This window comes from Drosophila tropicalis, unplaced genomic scaffold (assembly GCF_018151085.1).
Source record: "Drosophila tropicalis isolate 14030-0801.00 unplaced genomic scaffold, ASM1815108v1 contig_527, whole genome shotgun sequence".
NCBI lineage: Eukaryota > Metazoa > Arthropoda > Insecta > Diptera > Drosophilidae > Drosophila > Drosophila tropicalis.
Genome location: NW_027172999.1, coordinates 1,578,742 through 1,605,640, shown reverse-complemented (window position 1 = coordinate 1,605,640; position 26,899 = coordinate 1,578,742). Strand labels below are relative to the sequence as shown.

General features: G+C 43.4%; 2 protein-coding genes across 2 annotated transcripts; both read left to right on the top strand.

Moving 5' to 3' along the window:
- The first annotated feature begins 13,369 nt into the window (after window positions 1-13,369).
- Window positions 13,370-14,689, top strand: LOC137575001 (uncharacterized). The gene is made up of 3 exons (XM_068287414.1): window positions 13,370-13,481; window positions 13,689-13,942; window positions 14,021-14,689. The coding sequence occupies exons 1-3, from the start codon at window positions 13,370-13,372 to the stop codon at window positions 14,687-14,689; spliced, it is 1,035 nt and encodes a 344-aa protein (XP_068143515.1).
- A 17-nt stretch (window positions 14,690-14,706) lies between these two features.
- Window positions 14,707-15,342, top strand: LOC137574999 (uncharacterized). The gene has a single exon (XM_068287413.1). It carries the CDS (start codon window positions 14,707-14,709, stop codon window positions 15,340-15,342), a length of 636 nt encoding a protein of 211 aa, XP_068143514.1.
- The last annotated feature ends 11,557 nt before the right edge of the window (window positions 15,343-26,899 follow it).

Below are 26,899 nucleotides of genomic sequence, written 5' to 3'. Positions count from 1 at the left end.
TACCTTCAACATTAGCAATGGTCATAAACGAAGGACACAAACTAGAGGTAGAATACATTCACTTCCTTGTCATCTTACGACACACGCAGACATCACACCCACGTGTGACTTAATAAATTAAAAAAATTTCCACCATTGTTTAAAAAACAACTTGAAGAAATATGCACACAGTATAGTGATGTGTTCGGACTCAGAACCAATCACTACAAATTACTTTTATAAGCAACAAATTACAAATTACTTTTAAAGGCAACAATTGAGACTTAAGGGTGATGAACCGGTATACGTAAAAAATTATCGATGTCTGCATAGCCAAATCGAAGAATTCAAGCATCAAGTTGGCAAGTTAATTGTACAAAATATTGTCGAACCGTCTGTATCACCCTACAATAGCCCACTCTTATTAGTCCCAAAGAAATCACTTCCGGGTTCTAACGAGAAATAATGGAGATTAGTAATTGACTATCGCCAAATAAATTTCCACTCTATGCTGTCAGATAAATTTCCACTCCCCAGAATTGACGATATTCTTGATCAATTGGGTCGAGCAAAATATTTTTCATGCCTTGATTTAATGTCAGGTTTTCATTAAATTGAACTTGAGGAAAACTTAAGAAATATTACGTATTTTTCCACAAGCAATGGCTCATATCGCTTCACGCGATTACCATTGGATTTTAAAATAGCGACTAATTCATTTCAGAGAATGACGACAATGGCATTCTCAGGCCTTGAGCCATCACAAGCTTTCCTTTATATGGATGATTTAATCGTTATTGGTTGTTCTGAACAAAATATAATTAAAAATTTTACAGATGTTTTCAAACTCTCATGTCACGTTCGCCATGTAAAAGGTAGCAAGGACCGGGTTCCAATAGATTTCAAATAATAAAGGCGGGCACGTCAGTGTCAGTTGATGGTAGTTTTTAGATTGATTCTTTATTCCAAATTATTCTTTTGCTTAAGCTAAGTTTACATATATAATCTTATGCTGCGACTTATGCGACAGCTACAAAAGAGAGGGAGAGTGTCAGTACATACATACATATTGTTGGAGCGCTTGTGCATTCATTGCTTACGTTTCTTTTTTATTCATCTATTTAACAAAGAGAATGTAACAAAGTTAGAGAAAGATATAAGAGTGTAGTGTGAAAAAGGTAGAAGTGCGAAAAGACATTGAAGAGATAGATTTTTTGGGTGCCAATTTGTCCTGCGGGACTGCCGGGGGTACTGCTTCGCAGGCTAGAAAGGCGGGCCTCATGCCCCTGCTGCCTCTCCATTAGTTTTTTTTGCAAATGTGCAGGTCGCGGACCATTTTTCTTGGCTAGCACACATTATGTTGACGGTGTTCTCGGCCATAGGTAGTTCCCCAAAGGTTTCTTCGAGCTCATGGCGTTCACTCTGGAATCTCCGACAGTAGAAAAACACGTGCTCGGCATCCTCCACTACTCCGTTTTGGCATAGCATGCATTCTGGAATGCTTTCGTGCCCAAATCGGTGTAGGTATGAGTTGAAACACCCATGACCACTTAACAATTGGAGAGAGAGAGCCATGGCTCCAGATTCGGGATCAGCCTATACGTCCATCTGCCTTTGGTTGAGGATGTCCATCTTGCTTGCCAGTCTTCTAAGCTCGATTTTCTGGCTGCTCTTTTGGCCTCTTGTTTTGCAAGTGGCGTCGATTCGCTAGTTTGCCTCATCATCGCCAGAAGATCGATAGGTGTGAAACCAGCTATGACTAGCGCAGCCCTTCGGCCATTGTTCGAAAGCCTCGACACACTCGTATGGCTCCCAATTTGTACGTTGATTCGAGCCCTTCGCGATATGATTTCTGCCGCATAGCCGTTGCCCAAATAGGAGCTCCGTAGAGCATTAACGATCTCACCAATAGTACCCGTTGCTGTTGGCTTGGGCCTCTGGAGTTGCGCAAAAACCGAGTAATGCAGCGGCCTATTTCTTCAGCTTTTGTATTTGCGTGCTCCAGGTGTTCCTTGAAGCTAAGGCGGGTGTCTAGTAAGATGCCTAAGTAGCGAATTGCCTTGGATGACCTTGTTTTGCACGTATCCAGAGAAATTTCAGCTACCTCGACAACTTTGCGACTGCTGATTAAGACAGCTTCGGTTTTTTGGACTGCAAGCTGCAACATTGTTTAGCCATCCTTTGACTATATCGACTGCCACGGCCGTTTTGCCCTCCGTCTCATGTAGGTGCTTCGCTACCACCACTATCGCCACGTCATCTACAAAGACGACAATCTGGGTTCCAGGCGGGAGAGGAAGCACGCCATCATACATCACGTTCCATAGGATTGAACCTAGAGCGGAGCCTTGTGGGACACCTCCTTTGACGACATGTGTGCGCCAGCCACTTTGGGTGTTGTAGCGCAAGATACGATTTCGGAAATAGTCTTCCACCATGAGGACTAGGTACTCCTGTACCCAAAACTACCGAAGAGAGCTTAGGATCTGACTCCAGTTTGCGGTGTTGAAGGCGTTTCTCACATCTAGAGTGGTAGCCAAGCAGTATTCCTTCTTGCCACCCTTCCATCGCTGGCCCTCGATGGCATTACTGGCTATGTCAACTACCGTTTGTAGCGCGTTGATTGTGGACTTTGCGCGTCTAAACCCAAACTGCATCAGTGAGAGGTCGCCAGAGTGCTTGATGGCGGACTCAACTCTCTGCACCAGCAGTTTTTCAAACAGTTTTGAGACCGAATCTAAAAGGCAGATTGGCCTGTATGCTGATGGGTCCTCCGCTGGCTTGTTCGGCTTTGGCAGAAGCACCAGATTTTCCAATTTCTGGGAAAATGCCATCGTGCATGCATTTATTAAAAACTTCTACAAATTTTTCGCATCAGGGCTGCGGCCTTTTGGTCCTACAACCTCGCGGCGACTGCCAGAATTTCTTCGTTGCTAATATCGCATACGTGTCGTGTAGTGGCGATCCGAGTAGGTCTTGGCGATATAGCTGAGGTGTTCGGGAGCAGAGTCTCCACAATGAGTTTCATTTGGGATTCGTTGGGAGTCGCGGGCTTGTTTGCGTTGAGCTTCTTCATGGCCACTTTATAAACAGCCCCCCAAATATCGTTCTCGGCGGCGTTGCACATTTCGAAGAAGCATTTGCGTTTACTCTCCTTAATCGCGAGTTTTAGTTCTCTTCGCCTAAGCTTGTATTGGGCCTGGAGGCTAAAGAAATCTGGCATTCCATGCGCTTTTTGGTATTGTCGTCTGCATTGGAGGCACCTCCTCCTCGCCTCGTTTATAGATGCATTCCACCAATAGACAGGAGCCTTTTGTTTGCTGTGGCATCTACGGGCTACCATGCTGGTATCACAGGCTGCTAGTACGGCATCTACGAGCGTTTTAGCAAACTTGTTTGCGTCGCCAGTAAGGGGTGGGACTCTGAAGGATTCCTCGAATGTTGTGGTATTTAAAGTATCCAATCTAAACATTTTAGCGTTGTTGCGTTTAGCGGTTGCGTTTTCAGCGGGGCGGTTGCAGATAGTACACAAAATGGCTAAATAGTCGCTAGCCGTGTAATGGCTGCACAATTGCCAGTTGCCAGTGCTACTAGTTGCCGGCTTGTAAATGTGACGTCAATCACTGATCCGTAGCCAGCCTTGCAGAACGTGTGCCTGTTGCCCGTGTTTAGCACGGCAAGTTCGAGTGAGGCAAGGCTCTCAAGAATTGTGCGGCACCTGGAGTTTGTTCGGGCACTACCCCATTCCGTGGACCACGAGTTAAAGTCGCCTGCAACAATTGTTTTGTCATTTCCTCTGGCATCCAGAGCGAGTTGGTTCATTGCCGAATCGAATTCTTGGAGAGTAAGACTTGGTGCCAAGTAGCAGCTGTACACCCATATTTCGCCTATGTGTGCTCTGACAAATCCTCTATGTGCATAGATGTGCTGCATAGGCAGAGTACGATTGCCGCACAACCAGATTGCAGCTTTCCCCGAAGAGTCTGTTGCCCATGAGCTGCCAGGCCGGGTTCTATATGGCTCGTTCAGAATCACCTCGTCTATATTCAGTTCCCTTACTGATTGCGCTAGTAAATCATTGCTTACATTACTTACGTGAATATATGTAGGTGCATATACAAATGCTGTAGATGCTATGTTATCTATTTTCAAATATTTGCACTGGTCAGTAATAATGGAATTTTTATATTCTGTTCCCATGTGAGTAATGAACGTCTTCATTGGGCCGTACTTCAGAATAAAAGATTCGAATATGGCTTTTGCTACTGTTGTTGCACTTTTGTTTGCAACAGGAATCGCTACCAAATACATTGTCATGTCACATATTAATGTGATTTTTAGATTTTGGTAGTGGACCAACCGTGTCTACTATCACTCTGTCAAAAGCATATAGTGGGGTTTCGGTTATAATCATAGGTGATCTTGTATGTTTTGTCGTTTTCGACGTCAGGCATTTTGGACATTTATGAATGTACTTTTTCCAATAATATCGTCTCGTTATATTTGCAATTGTTTTTTTTATGCCTGTATGACCTCCTTGAATTGGATCGTCATGGAATGTAGACAATATAGCTTCTATTTCTTTCTCATTATTTATTTGAGTCACCGGCTTGAGTAGCGCTACTTTTAAAAATTGTACAATTTTATTGCCCATATTTTTGAAATATTCTATTGAAATAGTTTCAAAGATCTTTTCGCTCGATGCCACTTTCACTTGGCTGATACTAAGTACACCGGCTTCTTTTTCGAGCCTTTGAAAAAACTGACCTAAGTCGAGAATTCCATCTTGCTATGTTTGAATGTGGTCCAAGTATCAGTTATTCGCAAGGTCACTACTATTCGTACTTCGTCATTTACAATAACGTCATATACGTTGGGCTTGGAAGCTTTGCCTTGACAATAGTTCTTGTATATTTTCTGCGCAGAAATTGCTTTGTCTACTTTGGTGCCTGGTAGTGACTTTTTTGTTCATGTCAATTAGATCGGATACTGTTATCCTTGTTACAGCTTCTCTTGCGGATCAAGGTATTAAATGGAATTTTATTCCCCCATATTCACCACACTGGGGTGGTAAGTGGGAGTCGTCAGTACGCTCGGTTAAGCTGCATTTGCGACGAGTAATAGGAACCAACGTACTCACCTTTGAGCAGATGTACACACTGCTCTCGCAAATAGAATCTGTCGTTAATTCGCGACAATTGTGCACAGCATCGGATTCTGAAATTGCCTACCTGTCACCGGCACATTTCTTAATTGGCAGAACTTATACAGCAGTTGCTGAAGACAGCTATTTGCAGATTCCGACCAATCGATTGAGCAACTGGCAGCATGTTCAAGCAATGCTTCAAGGATTTTGGAAGCGTTGGCATTAAGAATATTTGACATCGCTACAACAGCGCCCGAAATGGACCACCAAGTTACCAAATATTGCGATCGGTAATGTTGTACTGATCAAGGACTCTAACGCGACTCCATCAGCATGGCTCTCTCACCAAATAAGGAGAAGTCACTCGCCCTATCACGAAGATTGCAGCGCTACCGGGTTCAGAAACAGAGTGGCTGACACAATTCAGTGAAGTTAAAGTAAAAATAAAGTTAAGTTCTTATGAGAAATTAAACACAGTGGTTTATTGTTCATCACTAAATGTTATTGGAACATAGATAGGATACGTTAGATTTTGTGGTCTAATTATTATATCACCTATGATTATAACCGAAACCCCATTATATGTTTTTGACAGAGTGATAGTAGACACGATTGGTCCACTACCAAAATCTGAAAATGGGAATGAATACGCAATCACATTAATATGTGACATGACAAAGTAAAAGCCATATTCAAATCCTTTTTTCTAAAATACGGTCCAATGAACACGTTCATTACGGACATGGGAACAGAATACAAAAATTCAATAATAAATGAATATTGTGCAAATATTTAATGAAGCAAGTAAGTCGACTCGTCGACTTGGGTATACCATACACCAGGTGAAACAAATATTTCAAATTTCGAAAAACAAATGTACATATGTCTATTAAATTGTTTTTACATGCTTCATACGATGTGGTATCTCGCTCACTCTAGAAACACACGAGCACTCTAGCGCCGCCACTAGTCAATGGTCAATTCTGCCCTTATGGATCGAGTAGTAAAATACGGTAATACGCAAATTTTGCATGTTTCTAGTCCGATTTCAATAAAATTTTATGGTTTGGTAGAAATATATAAGATTAATTGATCTGCTGAATTTGGTTGCGATAATCAAAAAATTGCAGCAGGCAATCGTTTGTTTCTAAATTATGGAGGCGGAAATGGGCGTGGCAATATATTATAGTATACAAATCCTGCCCGCATACTAAAAAAAATCTACATTTTAAATTTGGTGACTTTAGCTTTGTTAGTTTTCGAGAAAATCAGTTTTATTTCATTTTCGGTGGCGGAAGTGGACTTGTCAAAATTTTTAAATAGTCAATATCTGTGCGTCTATTGAGCTAGTTACATACCAATGTCGGTGACTTTCTTAGTTTTTAAGAAAATCAGTTTTATGTGAATTCCGGGGCAGAAGGGGGCGTGGCGAAAAGTTTAAATAATAAGTTTCTCTAGCTGTTATACTTTTTAAGAAAAACAATTTTATGTAAATTCTGGAGGCGTAAGAGGGCGTGGGCAAAATTCCAATCAACTCTATACATTTACATCCTACACGAGTATACATACCAAATTTGGTATAGCCTCCGAGATCTGCTTGTTCATACAGACGGACGGACGGACAGACAGACGGACATGGCTAGATCGACTTTGCTGTTGATCCTGGTCAAGAATATATATACTTTATACTGTCGGAGAAGCTTCCTTCTGCCTGTTACATACATTTTGGCAACTTTAATATACCATTTCACCCGATGGGTGTATGGTATAAATATAACCGCGTCAAAATTTGTATACCCTTGTAATTATTTTGTTACTCCTTACCTACCTAAAAGTACTGCAATCTTAACATAGCAAATAACGAAGTGATTAACAAAAGGCACAGTCGTTTATAATAATTAATATACCCTATCTAATTTACGATTTATAATATAACCACATAATCAAATTGAATTTTTTTTAGATATGTTAACAAAATTAAACTAACTGTAGTTCTTTAGTTTTTGACAAATATTTATACAGTCGGTATAATCTGGTATCCCAATGACAAATGAAGCACATGTTTTTCGTGTAACCCGCTTGCAAGCCAGTGAGTAGAGCAACAACTTTTAGGTCAGTACATATTTTCCATTGATGTTTTCTATACTGAACACAATCCAAAATTAGTTTCATTGAATCGATAATCAATCGCCACTCCTTTAGTTTGTACGTGCAATTCATATGTTCCATTAACCCAACGATATTTTTGCAGTATGCAAACGTATTATTGCCGTTTATTTCGAAAAAGTCCAAAAGTCTCTTCTTGTCTCTTCCGATATCCGTACACTTTTACATCCTTAGACAAAACGTTAACAGATCGTAAATGATGTGCTAAAGAGTTCGCTTGCCTTTGTGACAATTTTAGTTGTCTTACCATCGTATATAATCGAGCTTGGGATATCTAGAGATGTTGACAAGTTTTATCGATTTGGGATGGATCATACGTTGAAAGTAACTTTTCAGGTTCGGTGACAAATGTTGGCGAATTATACCTTTCTTTTGGGCTTTGACATCTGTGTAATTGTAATATACTCCGAATGAGATACTGTGCAGATTGAACACTTTTATAGACCATAAAACTCTTCTTTAGTTTTGCGAGTTTATTCTGGCATCTAATCCATCTATCTAAATTATTGGAATGCCGAAACCTTTTTGATCAATTTTGCAAATTGTTATTGCATTGTGGGCTCGTAAATTTTCCACACACGTAGCAAAATCCGGCAAAACTTGTGGGACACTTGTCAAAATTACGATTAACATAACATATATATATTACACGATCAGTAGAGGTAATTTTTGCTCTCATAAGTACCCACCGATATCAGTAGAATAGCGGTAAAAGGTTTAAGTAGTTAAAGCTCATGGGAAATAAATATTTCTAATATCAAGGACGTAACCAGTATTTAAGTTTGTAAGGGGTAACATTTTTTTTCTCTTAACATAACTCATATAATGCATTATCAAGTTCCCCTTTAAGTAAATTGATTTAAATGCACCCCTCCCCCTCTCCCGTGCTCAATCAAAGCGCCCTTGACAACTATTGTTGTCAAACAATTTATATGCAGTTTTTATACCGACTGTATAAATATTTTTCAAAAACTAAAGAACTACAGTTAGTTTAATTTTGTTAACATATCTAAAAAAAATTCAATTTGATTATGTGGTTATATTATAAATCGTAAATTAGATAGGTCTGGTGTCTCTTCTGCTGACATTGAGCAAAATAAATTGTCATATAATGATCAAACTTCAAATGGAATAATATCAATTTTAGCAAAATGCGAGAAAGAAAACAAAAAAAATTTGGTCAAGATTCGATTTTTTTACATTTTGTCCCAATGCTCGGGGACAGATTGATTTAGAGGCTAGATGTCTTCTTAATATTTGTAGCTCTTTCCATTCTAAGAAACTTTGCTGAAGAAAATTTGTAAAAAAAATGAATATTTTAAAAGTTAGAAGCGAATGAAAAAAACATCCATTTCGAATAAATGGCAACTTTGATGAAAAACTTCCGCAAAAAATTTTGTATGAAACCATCGTGATAACTTAAAAAACTAATGATGCAGTTCGATTCGCAGGACCCGAAATAGGGTGAAACCATCGAATTTTGCCATGTCTTTTTTTTCGACTATCAGTGTTATCGAAGATTCAAGATAATTGAAGATAACATTAATTGAAGAAAGTAAGCTTAGCGTTATACACAACTAATGCTAATCGGGCGATTACTCATTTGATTAGCAATATCATAGTTTGTCTTTTAAAGGCCAAATACCTTCACAAAGGCGTCCTTCAGCTCCTTCCAGGTTGTGGTCTTTTCGTATGCCATGTATGCTTTAGCTCACGAATCCATACGTGAATCGACAGGTCACCATTACCGGAAAAATTAGGTACGACAATAATATTTCGGTTTGCTTAGGTTCTCCTTAGGCTCCATTACACGTGTTTTTAACTTAGCCAGATTCTTACGTGCGGTATACAACTCGATGCTGCTAAGTATCGAAGTCAATTCGTCAGCTTCCCTCGTCTGTGCGCTTTCGCGAACATGTACGTTCACATCTGGTTCTACAGGGGTCTTACGAGACATCGTCGGCAAACGGATGGCACTTACTTGAGCCGGTATACTCAATTGCTCACTGTTTTCTAACCCGTGCTGCTCAATAGGAGGCTTCGGACCAACATCCACATGTTGTCCGGCAAGCACATTCGCAGACACTGCTGCGCTGACTGATTGCTCTTCGGGATTGCTCTGCGGTTTTATTTAATTAAATAATCTCGGTGTATTTAATAAAAAGACTTTCTGACTTTCTATATTTTTTAGTTATTAATCCCTTGGGATTGTCATTATATTTTCTGATTTTATTATTTATTATATTCATTGCACATGTGGTCTTATTTCCTATTTTTCGAAAGAGTGTAGCCGTCCTCTCCTCAGTATATTATACCCTTTTAGCGTGACCAACTTCGGATATCGTGACAATAATTCACTGAGCAACGATCGGGCTTTATTTTTTTTTAATTCTTAGAGTTTACATTCGGCCAATTCTCGATCATTCATTACAATTTAACATAGAATAGCGTATACAAATGTTGATTAACAAATACATATTACAAACATAAACTCACAGTTTTATCACACGCTGAATCTGAGACACCTTTGTACGGCAATTGAGTAAGTTGACAATCATCAATATCAGTAACTTCGTAATGTAACGGTCATTTGGAAAGACTCGATTTATCTTATAAGGACCACGGTTCCTAGGAGCGAACTTTTTGCATGACCCGGGAGTGACATCAACATTACGAATGGCAACAAAATCATTGACACTTCTTGGTCGGCTGTAATAATCAAAAAAATTTTCTAACGCGGCGGTAACTTCTTTGGTACTAGTGGAATTTACGGGACAACCTGACAAACTTTGTAAATGCGTCAATAACTACCAAAAAATGCTTTCTTTTCGATAGTTATATTGAACAGAATCGCACTCTTCGAAATACTATGCCAGGTTCTATTATGTATACTTCTGGGAGCACTATGTAGGATACACTACAGACAGTACTTTATTAATGCCTCTACTTTTGCATTCATTAACGGAAACCAGTACTTTTCTTTCAAATTGTTTACACATTTCTCAACGTCTAAATGGCATAGATTCTTGTGACATCTTCTTGTTAATTCCTCTTGCATGCAAACACAGTTTTTCATAAGCATTTCTTTTGTAGACTATGCCATCAATTAACTCGAATCCAACATCATTGCCTTTTTCTAAATTCTCTCTTAATTTACGGATATCCGGATCTCTTATCTGGTCTGTCTGCAATAATAAATAAACATTTTGCGGAGATACCAGACTTACACGGTTTAAGTCAATTTTCTTCAAAAGTAATAATCTGTTGGGGCATTCTGGTCTCTCTTCAATAACAGATCGCAAGGATCAAAATCACCTTCTGCAATATCTTCTGAAAACTCGGTTTGTCGACTTATGTTTGAACCGGGTCTGTGAACAATGGAATAATGGAAATTTTGTACCTCCAATGACCAACTGAAACTGTGATTACGGGACTCGGCGGCTGTCGCCTTTCGGGAATAATAATAGACTGGATGCATTTTGACATCAGTGTGTTTTTGCATCAAAGAGGCACCGAAACCATTTGAACTGTCGCAGTATGCAACTCAGTTTCGTAATTAGTCTTAAAGATAGCTAGTACGGGCGGACTAGATAAAGCGTAACGTAAGAAATGCGAGTTTAGCTGATTTGTTCATTGCTTGTTTAAGCAACTCAGTTAACGGTTTGGCTATGCGGGAGAAATTCGGAACAAATTTGCGAAAATAAGAGAATAGACCCAAGCAGGAGTGTAATGCTTTGCTGTTAAGTGGTGCTGGATATCCCTGAATAGCTTCTAAATGTGTATTATTTGGTTAAATTTCCTTATCACTGACTTCATATCCTAAATATTCTATGCGCTTCTGTAGAAAAATGTTTTTCTTCAAATTGAGCTCTAAATTGTACTCAATAAACCGATCTAACAGCTTTGCTAACAACTTATGATGTTGATCCTCGGTGCGGGTGGCAAGAATAGTATCGTACGGGTTTGCCTTCCAAGTATTCTAGGCAATCTTCTATCAGAGGCATCTGAGAAATATCTCTTTCAGTCTTCTTATTTAAACCTCTATAAACAACATACATTCGTATATTGCCATCGTTTTTTTCGCACTAGGACAATGGCGAACGCATAGGGGGAGTTGCTTGGTAGGATTACATTATTGGCTAACAACTCACTACGATATGATAACCCTCTAGGACTACAATGAAAGGGCGTTGTATCGGTCAGACATATCCTCAATATATATTTGGGCGAGCCGTAATTAATTAAAAATTCGTCAATGTAATGCTCATGCACAATATCTCGGCACTCACGCATCGCACCTAATCCAAATTCACTACCAACAGTAACATTCCCGGTATCCGATAGCGTTGCACAAATGGTTTGCAACTCTGTTAGCCATTCTCGAAACGGGGATGCATTCGTGTTTACATTGGGGTTATTACAATTATTATGCAGATCGGTTGTGTTATTACTAATGGTATTATGCTAAGGATATTTGGTAAACAGGGATGCACAGAAGAACTTATAAACAAAAGCAAAGGTAAGCTTTACCAACGGGTGAACAGCAGTGAGCGGCGAAGAGCAGTGAGGAGTGGGGAGGGTTTTTTGATCCTCGGCGGCTACGGTCACTCTGGGGGGAGTGACTTGATTTTCTGATGGGCATCGCCATATTACTCCAGTACGAGTATCGGTATCGGTATCCTTTGAAAAATAAATAAAATCATAATTGAATTAAACGAAGTTCTCGCGCGTTTTAATTTCGCCCCCCAACTCAATAGACCCAGAAGAAATTGGCACCCGCCAAGTTGTACATATCACTTCGCCCCTTCACGAACATTGGTCCTTCGAGCCGGATATCCTTCCGCTCCTCCAGCTCGCATCGGCGGAATTCCTGCTAACTACAAAATTTCTTTATTCAAACTTCATTTGCTAATACATACTAATAAAGGAAAGAGGTTTCCCGCTCTTTCATAGCGACCTACACACCTTTATATACTTGTTTGTACATACCTGACCTGTTCCAAGGGTACATAGTAGTTCTCAATCCTTAGTGTGTTTGTCTAGCTTTTTTTTCCATTTCACGACCACGCATTTTGTTCTGTTTTCGGAGTAGTGGTGACACGTGAGTCGAGTCGTGATATCGATAGATAAATACATATATATATTTTTCCAGCATTATCGTGCCCATATATATATCCGTCCATATTTATAAATTATATATAATTTTTTCCGGCCATTATTTTGCGCATATATATATCTATTTCCATCCAAATTTATATAAAACTTTATATTCTTTGTTTATATATTTCATCCGTGTTTTGTTTTATACGTACTCCAATTGTTACTTACAAATCCATCTAAGTTTGTTTTGTTATCATTCCGCTTTGTCTACGTGTAATTTTCGATCCGCATTCGTGCGTTCGTATATTGTTCCGCATATATCTCCATTAAAAGGGCTCCGTTTCCGAGCCACATGCGAGAGAACTCTCCCGCAATCCTGCAGTGCACAGTGAGAAAAGTTCTTGCGTCCTCATACAGTCCGCTTCTCTTTTTTTCTCTGTTGTTTTTCCAAAACCAAAGGGCGCGCAAACTCGGACTTCGTCGGTAAAGTCGTCCCCTGAGTATGTCCACTGAGCCGTTCAAGACTGCGCCAAGGTCTAACAGTCTTTCGTCCCTCTCTGCAACTCCGGAGAAGGTTCGGCATCCGAAGACTCTGGTGACCGCGAAGCGTACGGACATTCCGCGCAAGTTCCCGTCTGCTCGCAGCCTCAGCGAATCCCCAAAGTCCCGTCCGTACTCGTCCAGCCCACCTAAAGGTCGCAGATTTTCGTTTAATGACTCGAGCGAACACAAAGGTCGTTCCAAGCTTTCAACCCAGACCCAGATCCCGCACGTTATTGTGACGCACTGTTCTGACGCTCCCGTCACCCGATCCGTATCACAACAGCGTAGAGAACACTCCAGAATGTCCCTCTCCGATTTCGTTCTGGCGTACGATGCATTGAAGCTCGTGAGAGTGAAGCACTAACATCTGAAGTGCTCTTGTTTTCCATTAAAATGCACTTAGAGCATCTCAAATCCCTTTGGTCAACTGTCGAAATGGAATACTCCCGGTATCACAAAGCCTGGACGACCCAAACAGACGAGGACAGCCTAGCAAACATAAGCCACATCAAGGCGAAGCACGAATCCGCTTACGCGGCGTATGTGCGTATGTATAAGGGACGTTGTTCGAAAAACGCATCGAACAGCTCTCAGCACAGATGACGAGTCTTATGCGTCAGCCAACCGCTCCGTCGGGGCCGCCGGGGCATAGAGTTTCTTCGTGTGAGGTGGAGACATTTGATGGCGACAGCCTAGCATGGCCCACATTCCGCTATTTGTTCGCTGCCATTTATATCGCCGTATTTGTCACAAGTGGAGAAGCTCTATCACTTGAACGCCAAGACTCGAGAAGAAGCGAGAACCATCGTGGCGAAGTCGCCCATGACAAATGAGGGTTTCCAGGCCGCGTGGGAGAACCTCACCGCACGGTACGAAAATAGCCGTCTGCTTGTCATGACTCAAGCCAGACAACTCCTTCAGATTCCCGCGGTGGCACAAGAGTCGGGCAAATTGCGAGAGCTGCAGACTGCGTTTCAAGGAAGTTTTACCGCTCTTGAGCGTTCGGGTGTTAGCACTGAGAATTGGGATGTCTTACTTATCGCCATATGCACTAGCGAATTGCCGAAGTCCACAATCCTCCTGTAGGAACAATCAGTGCCAAAAAAGACTGTCGTCTCCACTTGGTACGATTTTAACCAATTTCTCACCGATCGGTATCGTGTCCTGGATGCCACCGAAAAACATAAGTCGGTCCCAAGCGTCCAAGCCATCCCCATTGGCCCCCGCAAATCCTCTGCGACAATGAAGGTTCAAGCGTTTCCCGCGAAAGCTCAGCTCAAACCGGCGTCTTGCAAGCTTTTCCATCGGGAGAATCACCCAATACGGCTCTGCCCTAGTTTCCTTGACATGCCTGTTCAGATGCGTTTGGAAACCATTAGACAGCAGGGACTCTGTTTGAATTGTTTTGCTCGCGGTCATCAAGTGAAGGGCTGCTTCAGTGCGCATAATTGCCATACCTGCAACGAACGTCATCATGCCCTGTTGCATCCTATTGATGTGTCCGGGTCCTCGCCGTCCGCTGCGCAAGTCCCACCATTCGGCGCCACAGAGCGTCCGTTCACGAGCAATCAGCTCACAAATGCTCAAAGTTATTTTGCATCTACCCCAGGCAGAGGGTTCTTAGGCACTGCGATTGTCATTCTGCACCATCGCGGTGTGGAGCACCATATTCGTGCGTTGATCGACTCGGGGGCCGATTCAACCTTTCTATCCGAACGTGTCTTCAACATGGTCCAGCCCCCTTTTATCCAGTAGACGCCGCGGTTACTGGCATGGACCAGAGTGATGGAGGATGCGCCGGCAAAGTGTGTCTGCTGATGCTGTTTCCTCAGTGTGACAGGCTGAACAATATTGAGGTCTCCACCCTGGTCGTATCCAAATTGTCGGGGCCCATTCCAACGGCTCCATTCCTTAACAAGGTTCCGACGCAGTGCCTCGATCGCCCCCTGGCTGACCCGTACTACAACAAGCCCGCGCCTATTGATATGATTATCGGTGTAGACCTGTTTCCCCACATCCTCGGAGAGCGGATCAAAAAGGCTACTGGTGATTTCGTCGGGCTAGAAACTATCTTTGGATGGGTTCTGTGTGGAGCTATTATGCGTGATCCTCCGGTGGCTCGATTAGGTTTCGCTGCAAAGACGCGAGTCAATCCGGAAGCAAAACTTGATGTACTCCTCACCAAGTTTTGGGAGGTGGAAGACCTTTCCGCAAAGCCGGAAAAGGAGGATGACGTGTTCTGCGAGCAAAATTTCCAGGAGACCACCCGAAGAGGGAAGGACGGCCGATATATTGTGTCCCTTCCCTTCAAAGGTCCGAATAGCGTCGACTTGCGTCATTCAAGACCGATCACGCTGGCTCCATTCCTGCGGAATGAAGCACGCCTTCTCAAGGATCCGATGCCATAATTCCAGAATACGAGGAATTTGGACATATGATTCGGGTGACGCCGCCTCAGGATGGAAAAAACTTCTATCTCCCCCATCACGCGGTGTTTAAGCCCGACAACACCACCACCAAGGTACGCGTGGTACTCAATGCGTCGAGCCCATCCACACGAGGGACCAGCCTTAACGATATCTTACATACCGGGCCTACTCTCCAGGCCAATCTCACGCTTCAAATATTAAATTGGCGGTTCTTTCAGTTCGTTTTCAACGCTGACATAACGCAGATGTATCGACAAATCCGAGTCGACCCCAGGCTTACCCCTTTTCAGCGGATCGTCTACCGAGAACTTTTGGGCAGTATTCAGGATTATGAGCTTCAAACTGTCACGTTTGGGGTTAACTGCTCGCCATTCTTGGCGATACGTGTCCTTTTACAATTGGCACAAGATGTGCAAGCGATGTACCCTCAGGCAAGCGAAATCCTTCGGAACTACATGTATGTTGATGTTGTACTTGCCGGCGCTCATACTGAAGAAGATGCCTCCCTCGCCATACGAGAGCTTCAAGCTGCCCTTCAATCTGCAGGCCTTCCGCTTCATAAGTGGACGTCTTTCTCGAGCTGGAAGACGCCAGCACTGCGAAAACCTTGGGAATCCGCTGGCAAGCCGCCGACGACGTCTTCTTCTTCACCGTAACGGACCCACCAGTGAAGGAGTCGATCTCCAAGAGGCAGGTTCTGTCCCATATTGCTAAACTCTTCGACCCCGCTGGCTGGCTAGCCCCATTTGTTATTTGAGCGAAGATATTCATGCGGCAAATCTGGTTAACCGAACTGGGCTGGGATGACGCTCTGCCGCCTCTCCTGCTGCAGCAATGGCAAGAATTCCTGCACGATTACAGATCAAGAATCTTGAGAAGTCCCACATCAAGGTGTAAAGAAGCTCTGGCTGGGGTACAGTTCTCAGTCCCAGAGTCCCGTCTACAGAACATTTATTTGATCTGGAGACCCTGATGAGTATTAGGATATGAGACTGAGACCACATGAAGGGGTGACAAGGGAAGGGAAAGGGGTAGAAGGAGAGTCCAAAAGGAGTAGCAATGACTGATCTTGTCTGCCAAGCGAATCCGTTGCCTCTTCACCTTGAGTTACTGAGCCTGGAGATCAGCGACTGACTTCGTCTGCAGGAGAATAACTCATCCTGCCGAAGTCCGCTGATCTTTCGACTCCACTCAAATAGTTAAGTGGCCAAGGAAAAGGGAAGGGAAAGGGTAGACATAACTTTGGTAACAAATAAAGAAATAATGCTGGGTGTGTTAAGCGATAATAGTATAGACTTTATTGATAATTAACCAATTCTAAACATCTTTTGTAATTTGGGACCCTACCGCACTCAAGCAAAAAAAGGGGATCTTAGGACATGGGCTCACCTGCTAATCCTGGTATTTCACTTGATGATTTTTTTTTTTTTTTGGGCTACTATGTTTCTTTTACTCCTGCTGCTGGTTTCACTTGTTTAACTTTGCACTCTCGTGGTCACTGGCGAAGTGGTTTTCTCCTAATTCTAACTCTCTGTTCAAACCCACCCTTGCTCTGCCTATTTATGTCCTAACGGTGAAAACATACGATGCGTCTTGTGCTTTGGCACGCGTCACGATCGCCGTCTCTCTCTTTCACTTTCAGTTTTCTCATGGTCTCTTTAGCGTCGCCATGCAGCGCAGCGTCCGCAGTCGGGAGGTTGTTCTCTCCGCGACGCGTCGACGCTGCAGCCACATCAAGACGGTAGCTAGAAAGAGAGGGAGGCGTCGATCGTATTTGATTCGATTTTTATGTTGGAATATTTAATGTGCCCTCCATGGGCGTATCAAAAATAAAAGTAAAAATGATGAGGAGCCCTACATGGGCGTAGTTTAGATTACAGCGATAATGTGTCCTTATTTTGAACGGACGACGGACCGTGACTCGCCCGTGTACCTTAACCTCGATGCGGAACAGTCGGTCGTCTGCCCACATGAGGAAACGGTGAATTCGACGGGGTCCATCATGACGGAGTACCGCCACCCGATCTCGGACTTCGACGGGAACTCGTCTATCGCGGGTGTCGACGAGCCATTCCGGTGGTGTGAGGAGCCAATCGGAAGCCGCGGGGGTGGCCTCCGGTACATAAATTGCCGGACCATTGGATACCGTTGGATCCTCCAGACGAACAGGGCCGGCAGACTCCGAGGGTCCAATGTTTTGTGCCGAGTTGGAGAGTTTGACCACCGACAGGATCACGGCGCGCTCCGGTCGGGCAGAATCTGAAGCTCGTTGAGACTCGTCGGGTGGTTTTTTGTCGCTCTCTTGATCCTTGCTCCCTAAAGGTCGCTCGATCGGGATGTCGGTCGGGACCAGCTCTACGCGGCAGAGCAGTTCCGGGTCTTCCGGTGGACTACCGCCTGCGGTGGGGCCGGGCATGACAGGGCCGTGTTGCCGTTCCCATACGGCTATCATTTCCTCGGCCTCGCGATCGCCGTCGTCTTCTCCTTGATGTGACATTCTGTGATATATAAAGTGTGTTAAAACTACGCTGAATTCTGACTGTACTAACGGGGCCCTATGAGTGCGGTTTACAAAAGTGCTATGATTAAAGCTAAGATACAATGTTTTAGATAATTCTTGCCTAGCATCGGTGCAAAGAGCCCCTCTTTAGAAGGGAGGGGGACGTTGGGCAGGCGCACCCACCAACAAGTGTTCCCCCCTTGAAAGATCTTTAATCAGTGGCCTCATGCGGGCCGTGGGTACGAGGTGTCCCGAGGCCGATGTCTTCAGAAAAACCGAGTTCTGGGGGTTCGTTGTCGTCACAATTGAAGGCCTTCAATTCAGCCAGGCCGGCGGTACGTCGCTCACGCCCCTGGGCTTCTTGTAGTCTAACAACATTACTGGAAAGAAACTTGATTATTTTATACGGGCCTTTATACTTAGGCGCCAGTTTGGCGTTGAAACCTTCGTTGGCATTAGACAGCACATGCTGCTTGAGCATGACCATGGACGCCAGTCGCGTCGTCTCAGGTCATAGTATTTCATTTGATTCTGGGTAGCGTTCACTTGATTTTCATGTACGAGGTTGAAAATATCTTCCACTCGTCGGACGCGCTCCTCGGGGCTAGGGGGTTCGTTACCGGAGACATACGTTACTTTGTCATGAAGAGCGCCGAGCATACGGGGTTCCCGACCTAATATGATGTAAGCTGGTCTGAAGCCGGTGGTGTCATTGACGCTTGAGTTAATCGCTAGTGTCATTTCAGGAAGCCATTGATCCTAAGTGTTTTGCCCATTCTCCAGGTATTGTGCGATCATGGTCTTGATGGCTCGATTTGCCCGCTCGGTAGGATTCTGCTGTGGAGAATATTGGGCAGTATGCTGGAGTGTGATTCCGGACGTTTTGCAATTTTTGAAAACCTTGCTAGTGAACTGGGTATCATTATCGCACACGAGGGTGCGAGGATTGCTGATCTCCAAGTGTCTAGCCGTTACCACATTGTGACATTCCTTTAGTACTTGGTCTCGAAATTCTAGGGAAACGCATAGTTTCCAAGGTGTAGAATCGTGATCATCTGGGTGGGGGTCTCGTAGACGATAAATCTGGCCGTTCTCAAATATATAACCTGAAAAATCCGCAGGGTGTTCCGTGACGTGCTGCCGCATCTTTAGCCACCATTTGCACCCCAGTACTGCTTGTTGTGCCCAGTGGAGCACATTCAAAGGTTGTCGCGATAAAGCATCGGCAATCACGTTCAGCTAACCTCGTCTATAATGTACCTCGAACTCGTATTGTTGCAACTCCAGCGCCCATCTGGCCACACGCCCCGTGGGATTTTCTATCGGTCCGTGATCACCTAAAAGCAATAGCCTTCCAAATAGCAACGATATTTCCTGATGGCCCAGACTATTGCTAGGCATTCTTTCTCAGTAGTCGAGTAATTTTCCTCCGCCTTCAAGGGACGTCGACTAGCGTAAGCAATGACTCTTTCCGCACCGTCGATACTCTGAGTGAGCATTGCGCCAAGGCCAACGTCGCTGGCATCAGTCTGTAAGCAGAACTTTACCGGAAAATCCGGACAAGCTAGGACAGGGGCGGTGGTGAGACGGGTCTTGAGTACATCGAACGCCTGTTGTTGTTCTAAGTTCCAAAACCAACTCAAACCTTTCTTTAACAAACTCGTGGGAGGTTGCACCGTGTCAGAGAAGTTGGGTACGAACCGACGATACCAAGAGTAGATACCGAGATATCGGAGGCTGAAGGTTGCGGATAGCTGCTACCTTTTCAGGGTCAGTATGGATATTATCCTCTCTGACAACGTGACCTAGAAATTGGATCCGTTTTTTGAAGAAACGACATTTGTCTCGGTTGATTCTTAAATTGGCTTTAAGTAGACGTCGAAAAACTTCAAGCAGGTGTGAGAGGTGTTCCTCTAGCGTCTTTCCGATTACGATAATATCGTCTAGATAAGCGAAGGCATGTCGTTCCATTTCGGGTCCAATCACGCTATCCAAAGCCCTCTGGAATGTGGCGGATGCGGAGTGTAAGCCGAAAGGCATGACTTTCCAATGGAATAACCCGCGTCCGGGCACTGTGAAAGCTGTACACTCTCTACTTTTGACCTCTAAGGGTATTTGCCAATACCCACTCTTCAAATCTAAAGTAGAGATGTATTTCGCGTTCCTCAATTTCTCTAGAATATGGTGTATATGAGGCAAGGGGTATGCGTCGCGCTCTGACTAAGCGTTCAGTTGTCGAAAGTCTATACACATGCGAGTGTTACCGGTTTTCTTACCTACCAACACGATTGGTGCGCTGTGAGGGCTTTTGGATGGTTCAATACGGTCCTCCTTCAGCAGCGCGTCTACCGTTTCATTGATAATTTGTTGTTGGGCCGGATTACGGGGATAATACCTCTGCTTCATGGGTCGATCGTGCTTCAATACAATGACCTGTTGTGCTATTTGGGTAACGCCGTTAAGCCCGTCGAACTTAGTGATTTCCGCGTCAAGAACCGCTTGAAGTTCCGGCTCTAGTGTCTCCTGTTCCATACTGGATGATTGTTCTGGCTTTAAGTCCTCGTCACGGGTCTCAGCTTCTACTGAGGCTAATCGGGCCTCCACCTCGGTTACCGGTTCGTTTTTGCCGCCGGGCTGGCGGAATGGGTTTTTACGGACAGCGTCAGGTGTTGAAGGCGGCAAGACTGAGCCCGACTGACATACTGGTTTGTTGCTATGTTGAGAGTCAGAAGTGTCCTTGGGCTTAGCGGGCGTTTCTGCAGGATCTAACCATTAGGCTGCGTGTGATCCTTTGCCACTAGCGATGGCTGAATTGTAGAATCGACGGGACTGTGGGGCTTATCGAAAGGGGGCAACTGTAACAGATAACCTCCACAACAAAAAGAAGTTCCTATGTTCCGAAGGAAATCCACTCCCAGAATAAGAGGGTCCATCATCGATGGCATCGCTAACAATGTCATATGTAAGGTCTGTGCCCCGAGACCGATGCTTGCCCTGAGAGAACTTTTGATCGCTGCTCGAGTATTATCGGCAAGGTTAATTTTAGTATGAATGTCTCGCAGAAGGAACGGGGCGAAGTGCTGAAGAGCCACTTCCTCGTTTTTGAAACTCTTGTTCGCTCCTGAATCCAAGGTAGCTACCATTGGTTTTCTATTGACGAAGTCATGGAGTTGGATGCGGTCTTTCTTTACGAGGAGGGGGTTACTGGGCTGAAGTCCTGGTCTGGTCCCTCCGTCTGGCCCAGATTGAAACGGAGGTTTGGCCCGTTTCCCGAACGGCGGCAACATTCGATGGTACGTACCCCCCTACGTCCGCATTGCCAACAGAACAACACACGGGGCTTTGTACATTCTCGTGCGATGTGACCGGCTTCCGCACATTTGGGGCAAGCTGTGCCGGTTTCCACGGGTGCTTCGAAGAGTTGACATGTAGCAGTCCCGTTTAGGTTAGAAGTTATATGATAAAAGGACTTATTTTGAACGGGGTTGCTCCTTTTCCACGAATGGGTCATCGCTACCTTGCTCCAATCAAATTGTCTCATAATTTACCACCAACTTGGTTAGGCCGGGTAACGTTTGAAAATCATTTCGTCGGGTATACAACTTGTAGTCTGGTAAAAGATTTTCGTAGATCCGGTCGAGTTCTTGTAACGTCGAGTAATGCGCTCTCTTCATCATCAAACGAAGGTCTACTAGATACTCCTTGTATGGTTCCTGATGGCGTTGCTTTCGAGCGCGTATACTATCCTCTAGTTTCTCAAAATAGCGTGGGGGTAGAAAGAACTCTAAGAATTCGGACTTGAAGTCGACCCATGTCATCTCCGGATAGCCGCTGGTTTGCCACCAGCTCTCGGCCCGTCCGGTCAATAGGATGGCTATCATCGGAGGCAGCGTCTCTAAACTCAAACGGTAAGTCGCGGCTCGAGCCTCTATTTGCTCTATGAAATAGATAGCCAGCCATGCCGAAAGGTGTCGGAGAACCGGAACGAGAACCAGAATGCGATTCCGAACGATAGTTGGGGTCTTGTGGCACCGGTAGTTAAGAAATGATTCCTTCGGGAGTAGGCGACGGTGCTCTGGACTGTGGCTTTACATCTAATTTCTTGTCCCCGGCACTAAATTGGGCTTCGATTTCTGGGAGTCGACTCAATACCTCCGGATGATGATCCTCCCTTGAGGCAAACTCACGGAACCGATTTCTTAGTTCTTCCACTATTCCACCGGTATCTAATCCGAATTCGTCACAAAGGACTTCCGATTCGGCTTTGCGACGATGATTTATCCAATTAACGCCCATTGCTAGTATGTTAGTAAAGACTCGGAGTCGTAGTATAAGTGATAACCAGCTAAAGGATCTCGGGGTTTGCCCAGTAGGTTACGCGATACTGATTGAGGATGGCTACGGTAAACCGCTAGACTATGATGTGGACATGCAATTTGACCAATGCGTATTTACATATATATTTTATTTAAATTTTAATAAATTCTGCAAGGGAGGGGTCAGAAAATATAAAACTTTCGAGGTGGTTTTTGGTTTAAATATTCTGAACAACATCTTTGCAATGGCTCAAATGTATATAAGAAAGATCTTGCCTGTTGGTAGAACTCGATCCAGTTTGTTTATTTGAAATAGGTAAATCCTTGAATGTAGAATATAGTTATTGGGGACGTGATTGATTCTCCCTCGATGTTGTCCAAAGAAAATAAAAGTTTACTCCGATTACTGTCTAGAATATCCTTGAGAAAATAGTGGTGCTTGCTGCCGAATTTTCTGATGTCCTTTGCATTAATCTCCGTTGGGTCCTTGAAGATTAGTTCAGCTTGGCGATGAATGTCCTTGTCCTATGTCCTTGTTGATCCTTGTCCGGGTGCTGATCCTTGTCCAGTTGTTAATCCTTGTATTGGTGAGTAGTCCTGATAATGATTTTTTGTCCAGTTGCTATCCTTTCGGATTGAAGCAATTTTTTTCGATGTTTCCTTGTTGAGTTCCAAACACTGACTGACTTTGCCAGTGCATAGGCTTGGTTTTAAATAGTCCCTTGTGCGTCACTCTTCTGTCGCTTTTCCTCTGCTGCTGTTACCGCTGCTGTGACTTCTGCTGCTGCTTTGGGTGAGAGTGGTGGATTTTTAGGTTACCCATGCCCAGGTCCCGTTCGACTCGTAATGCGGTAGGTTACAACCTCACTAATGGCTCTCTGAGAGAGACTCCTAGACTCGTTCTATGTGCTTCTGGTAACGTTAGCTTTTTTTTTTTTTTTAATTTTGTTTCAATAAAACTAATTCCTAAATGCGACTTTGTCGATGGCTCCGTTGATGACCCTATTGCTAGCTCTGTCGGTAACTCAGTAGTTGACTACATTAATAATTGTCTCCGAACTACGCTGTTAATAAAATTATTAATCCTGTCGGAAACTCTGTTGATGACTCTGCTGATAATTCGGTAGCAACCCTGCCGGAGACTGTGCCGATATTCTTCCTTAGCATGACCTGGCTTTGAGCGTGTTATAAATATATATATATTGCTATATTTTTTTTTTTTTTGAAACTGATTTCCATGTGTGACTCTGTCGATGGCTCGGTTGATGACTCTATCGTTAGCTCTGTCGGTAGCTCAGTAGTTGACTTTATTAATAATTCCCTCCGAAGTATGCTGTTGAAGATGCTATTAATCCTGTCGAGAACTCTGTTGATGACTCTGCTGATAATTCTGCCGAAACCCTGCCCGAGACTCTGCCGTTTTTCTCCCATAGCAGGGCATGAATGTGTGCGTGTCGTATGTAAATATAGATTTTTTTTTTTTTTTTTAAATGTTCCTTTTGTTCCACTGTTCTCAACAAGACAACAATAAAAAAAAAATCATGCAAGTCTGCATAAAACAAATGGTTTTCTATTGCTCATGTGTGTGTTAAGCTTAGGCGATATACCTGTGCATACCCTTCCATACGAATACCCATACGATTGTGTCAATGTCTATGAGTCGCCTCTTCACGCATATGTACGTCACGAGTGAACCAGAAATTCTTATGCCTTGAAAGAAGTGTGTGACGTAATTGTCACACCCCGACACTTTCAGGCCAATCTCTGCGATTCGTGTCGTGAGCGCACACATACGCGAGAGTCAGCGACACTCATATACACTCACACGATCGAATGTAGCATCACACATGTGAGAGCCAATGCACACGAAAATAACCGTTTTTTTTTTTCCCCACACACGCACTTTGAAAACTCTTTTTATTTCGCACAATAAAAAAAAACTAACAAGAAACTCTACGCTCGACTGTACTTGCAATTCATGGTGAATGAAGGAAAGACAAAAAAAAACGGTTGAATCAAAGCTATGTGTAAGAGTGAGAGAGAAATGGCGAGAGAATGCTCGTAGCTCACACACACGCCCCGAATCAAACGGTGAATTGTCTGCTCTCACTCTTACTGGCCACTCGCGTGTCCCTGTCTCTTTCTCGTATGTAACTGTTGCTTGCAAAGAAAACTAAAAGCACGTGGCACATCGACAACGTATATGCGACTTTTAAATACCCTAACCACAAATATACACATATATATATATATATATATATATATATAAATCATTTTTGCCTCTGTGTATTTTGCCATCTGTATTGACTCCGAGATATATATATATTAATGTCTATTCATTACATTCATTCATTCATACATAAAAAAATTTCACCCTTGTGTGGACTCATATATGTATATATATATATATATATATATATATCTATGAATGTGCATACATCTATATATAATTTAACATTTCCCCCATAATACTCGTCAAGGTCCCTGCTCGGGCGCCATCTGTAAGGAAGCTCTGGCTGGTGTACAATTCCCAGTCCCAGAGTCCAGTCTACAGAACATTTATTTGATCTGGAGACCTTGACGAGTATTAGGACAAGGGACCGAGACCACCTAAAGGGGAGGAAAGGGAAGGGAAAGGAGTAGAAGGAGAGTCCAAGAGGAGTAGCAACGACTGATCTCGTCTGCCAAGCGAAGCCCGCTTGGCCGAGATCCGTTGCCTCTTGAACTGGGAAAAGGAAGCGTGAAAGGAAATGTTAGTGGGGTTATTAGACAGGGATGGTGAAGAGGAACTGCAACGACTGATCTCGTCTGCCAAGCGAAGCCCGCTTGGCCGAGATCCGTTGCCTCCTCACCTTGACTGACTGAGCCTAGGGACCAGCGACTGACTTCGACTGCAGGAGAATAACTCATCCTGCCGAAGTCCGCCGATCCTTTGGCTCCACTCAAATAGTTAAGTGGGCAAGGAAAAGGGAAGGGAAAGGGTATACGAAAGTTCAGTGCCGAATAAAGAAATAATGCCGGGTTAGATTAAGTGATCATGTTGTAATATTTATTAATAATTAATTAATCCTAAACATATTTGGAAATCTGGGTCCCTACCGCACTCAAGTAGAAATAAAGGGGGACTTTGGTCACGGGCTCACCTGCTATTCCTGAAGGATCTCTCTCTGGTACTCGGTCTCTAGTCTTGGTTTTTTTCCTTGGTTGCACTTGTTGGTTTTCTCTCACTATTTCGCAATGCGACTGATCACTCACGTGGCTACTGGCGAAGTCATTTTCTCCTAATTCTAGCTCTCTGTTCAAACCCACCCTTGCTCTGCCTACTTATGTCCTAACGGTGAAAACATTCGATGGGTTTTGTGCTTTGGCACGCGTCACGATCGCCGTCTCTCTCTTTCACTTTCAGTTTTCTCATGGTCTCTTTAGCGTCGCCATGCAGCGCAGCGTCCGCAGTCGGGAGGTTGTTCTCTCCGCGACGCGTCGACGCTTCAGCCGCATCAAGACGGTAGTTAGAAAGAGAGAGAGGCGGCGATCGTAAATATTGCCTATCAAAAAAAGGAATTACAGTTAGTTTTCGTGTTGAGGTATTTAATGTGCCCTCAATGGGCGTATGAAAAATAAAAGTAACAATACAGAGGGGCCCACATGGGCGTAGTTTAAGCAGCAATTGAAATGTGACTCGTCACAAAATTAATGTTTGGAAAAATACCCATCCCCTACAGCTTAATGACATCCAATGAGATAGATCCAGCCTAGAACATTGTGGCTTTTGACAAAGAAGTTAAATATAGATTGCAATGTGCACGTAACAGAGCTCAAATATTAGTAAACATAAGGTAGTTAATCAAAATATCTACAATAAGAAAATAAATACAGTGGAATTATCGATAGGAGATCTAGTAATTGTAAGGAATGAATCAGGACATAAGCTAGATATTTATTTTTACTAGCATTCTGATTACCCCACGGTGACCTCCTTCTATTGGATCATTATGATAGTTATCTACTATTTCTTCCTCATTTGTTATAATTTTACTTGTGATAAAAATTATAACAGCAAAAATAAAATAAAAAAATGAAGCAAGTAAGTCGACTCGTCGACTTGGGTATACCATACACCAGGTGAAACAAATATTTCAAATTTCGAAAACCAAATGTATGTCTATTAAATTGTTTTTACATGTTTCATAGTATATGCTATCTCGCTCACTCTACGAACACACGAGCACTCTAGCGCCGCCACTAGCCAACGGCCAATTCTGGCCTTGTGGACCGCTTAGTAAAATACGTAGTTTTGTAGAAATAGATAAGATTAATTAGTCTGCCGAATTTGATAGCGATATTAAAAAAAATACAGGAGGAAATCGGTTTTTTCTAAATTATGGAGGCGGAAGTGGGCGTGGCAAAATATGAAAATATATATACTCTGCGCGCATACTAAGCCAGTATACATACTAAATTTTGCGACTTTAGCTTTGTTTGTTTCTGATAAAATCAGCTTTGATTAATTTGCGGGGGCGGAAGTGGGCGTGGCAAAATTTTTAAATAGCCAGTTTCTGTGCGTCTATTAAACTAGTCTGCATACCAAATTTGATGTCTCTAGCTATTATACTTTTTAAGAAAAACAGTTTTATGTGATTCCTGGGGGCGTAAGGGGGCGTGGCAAAAAGTTTGAACAATTAATTTCTGCGCGCTAACTAATCGGGTATACAAACTAAAT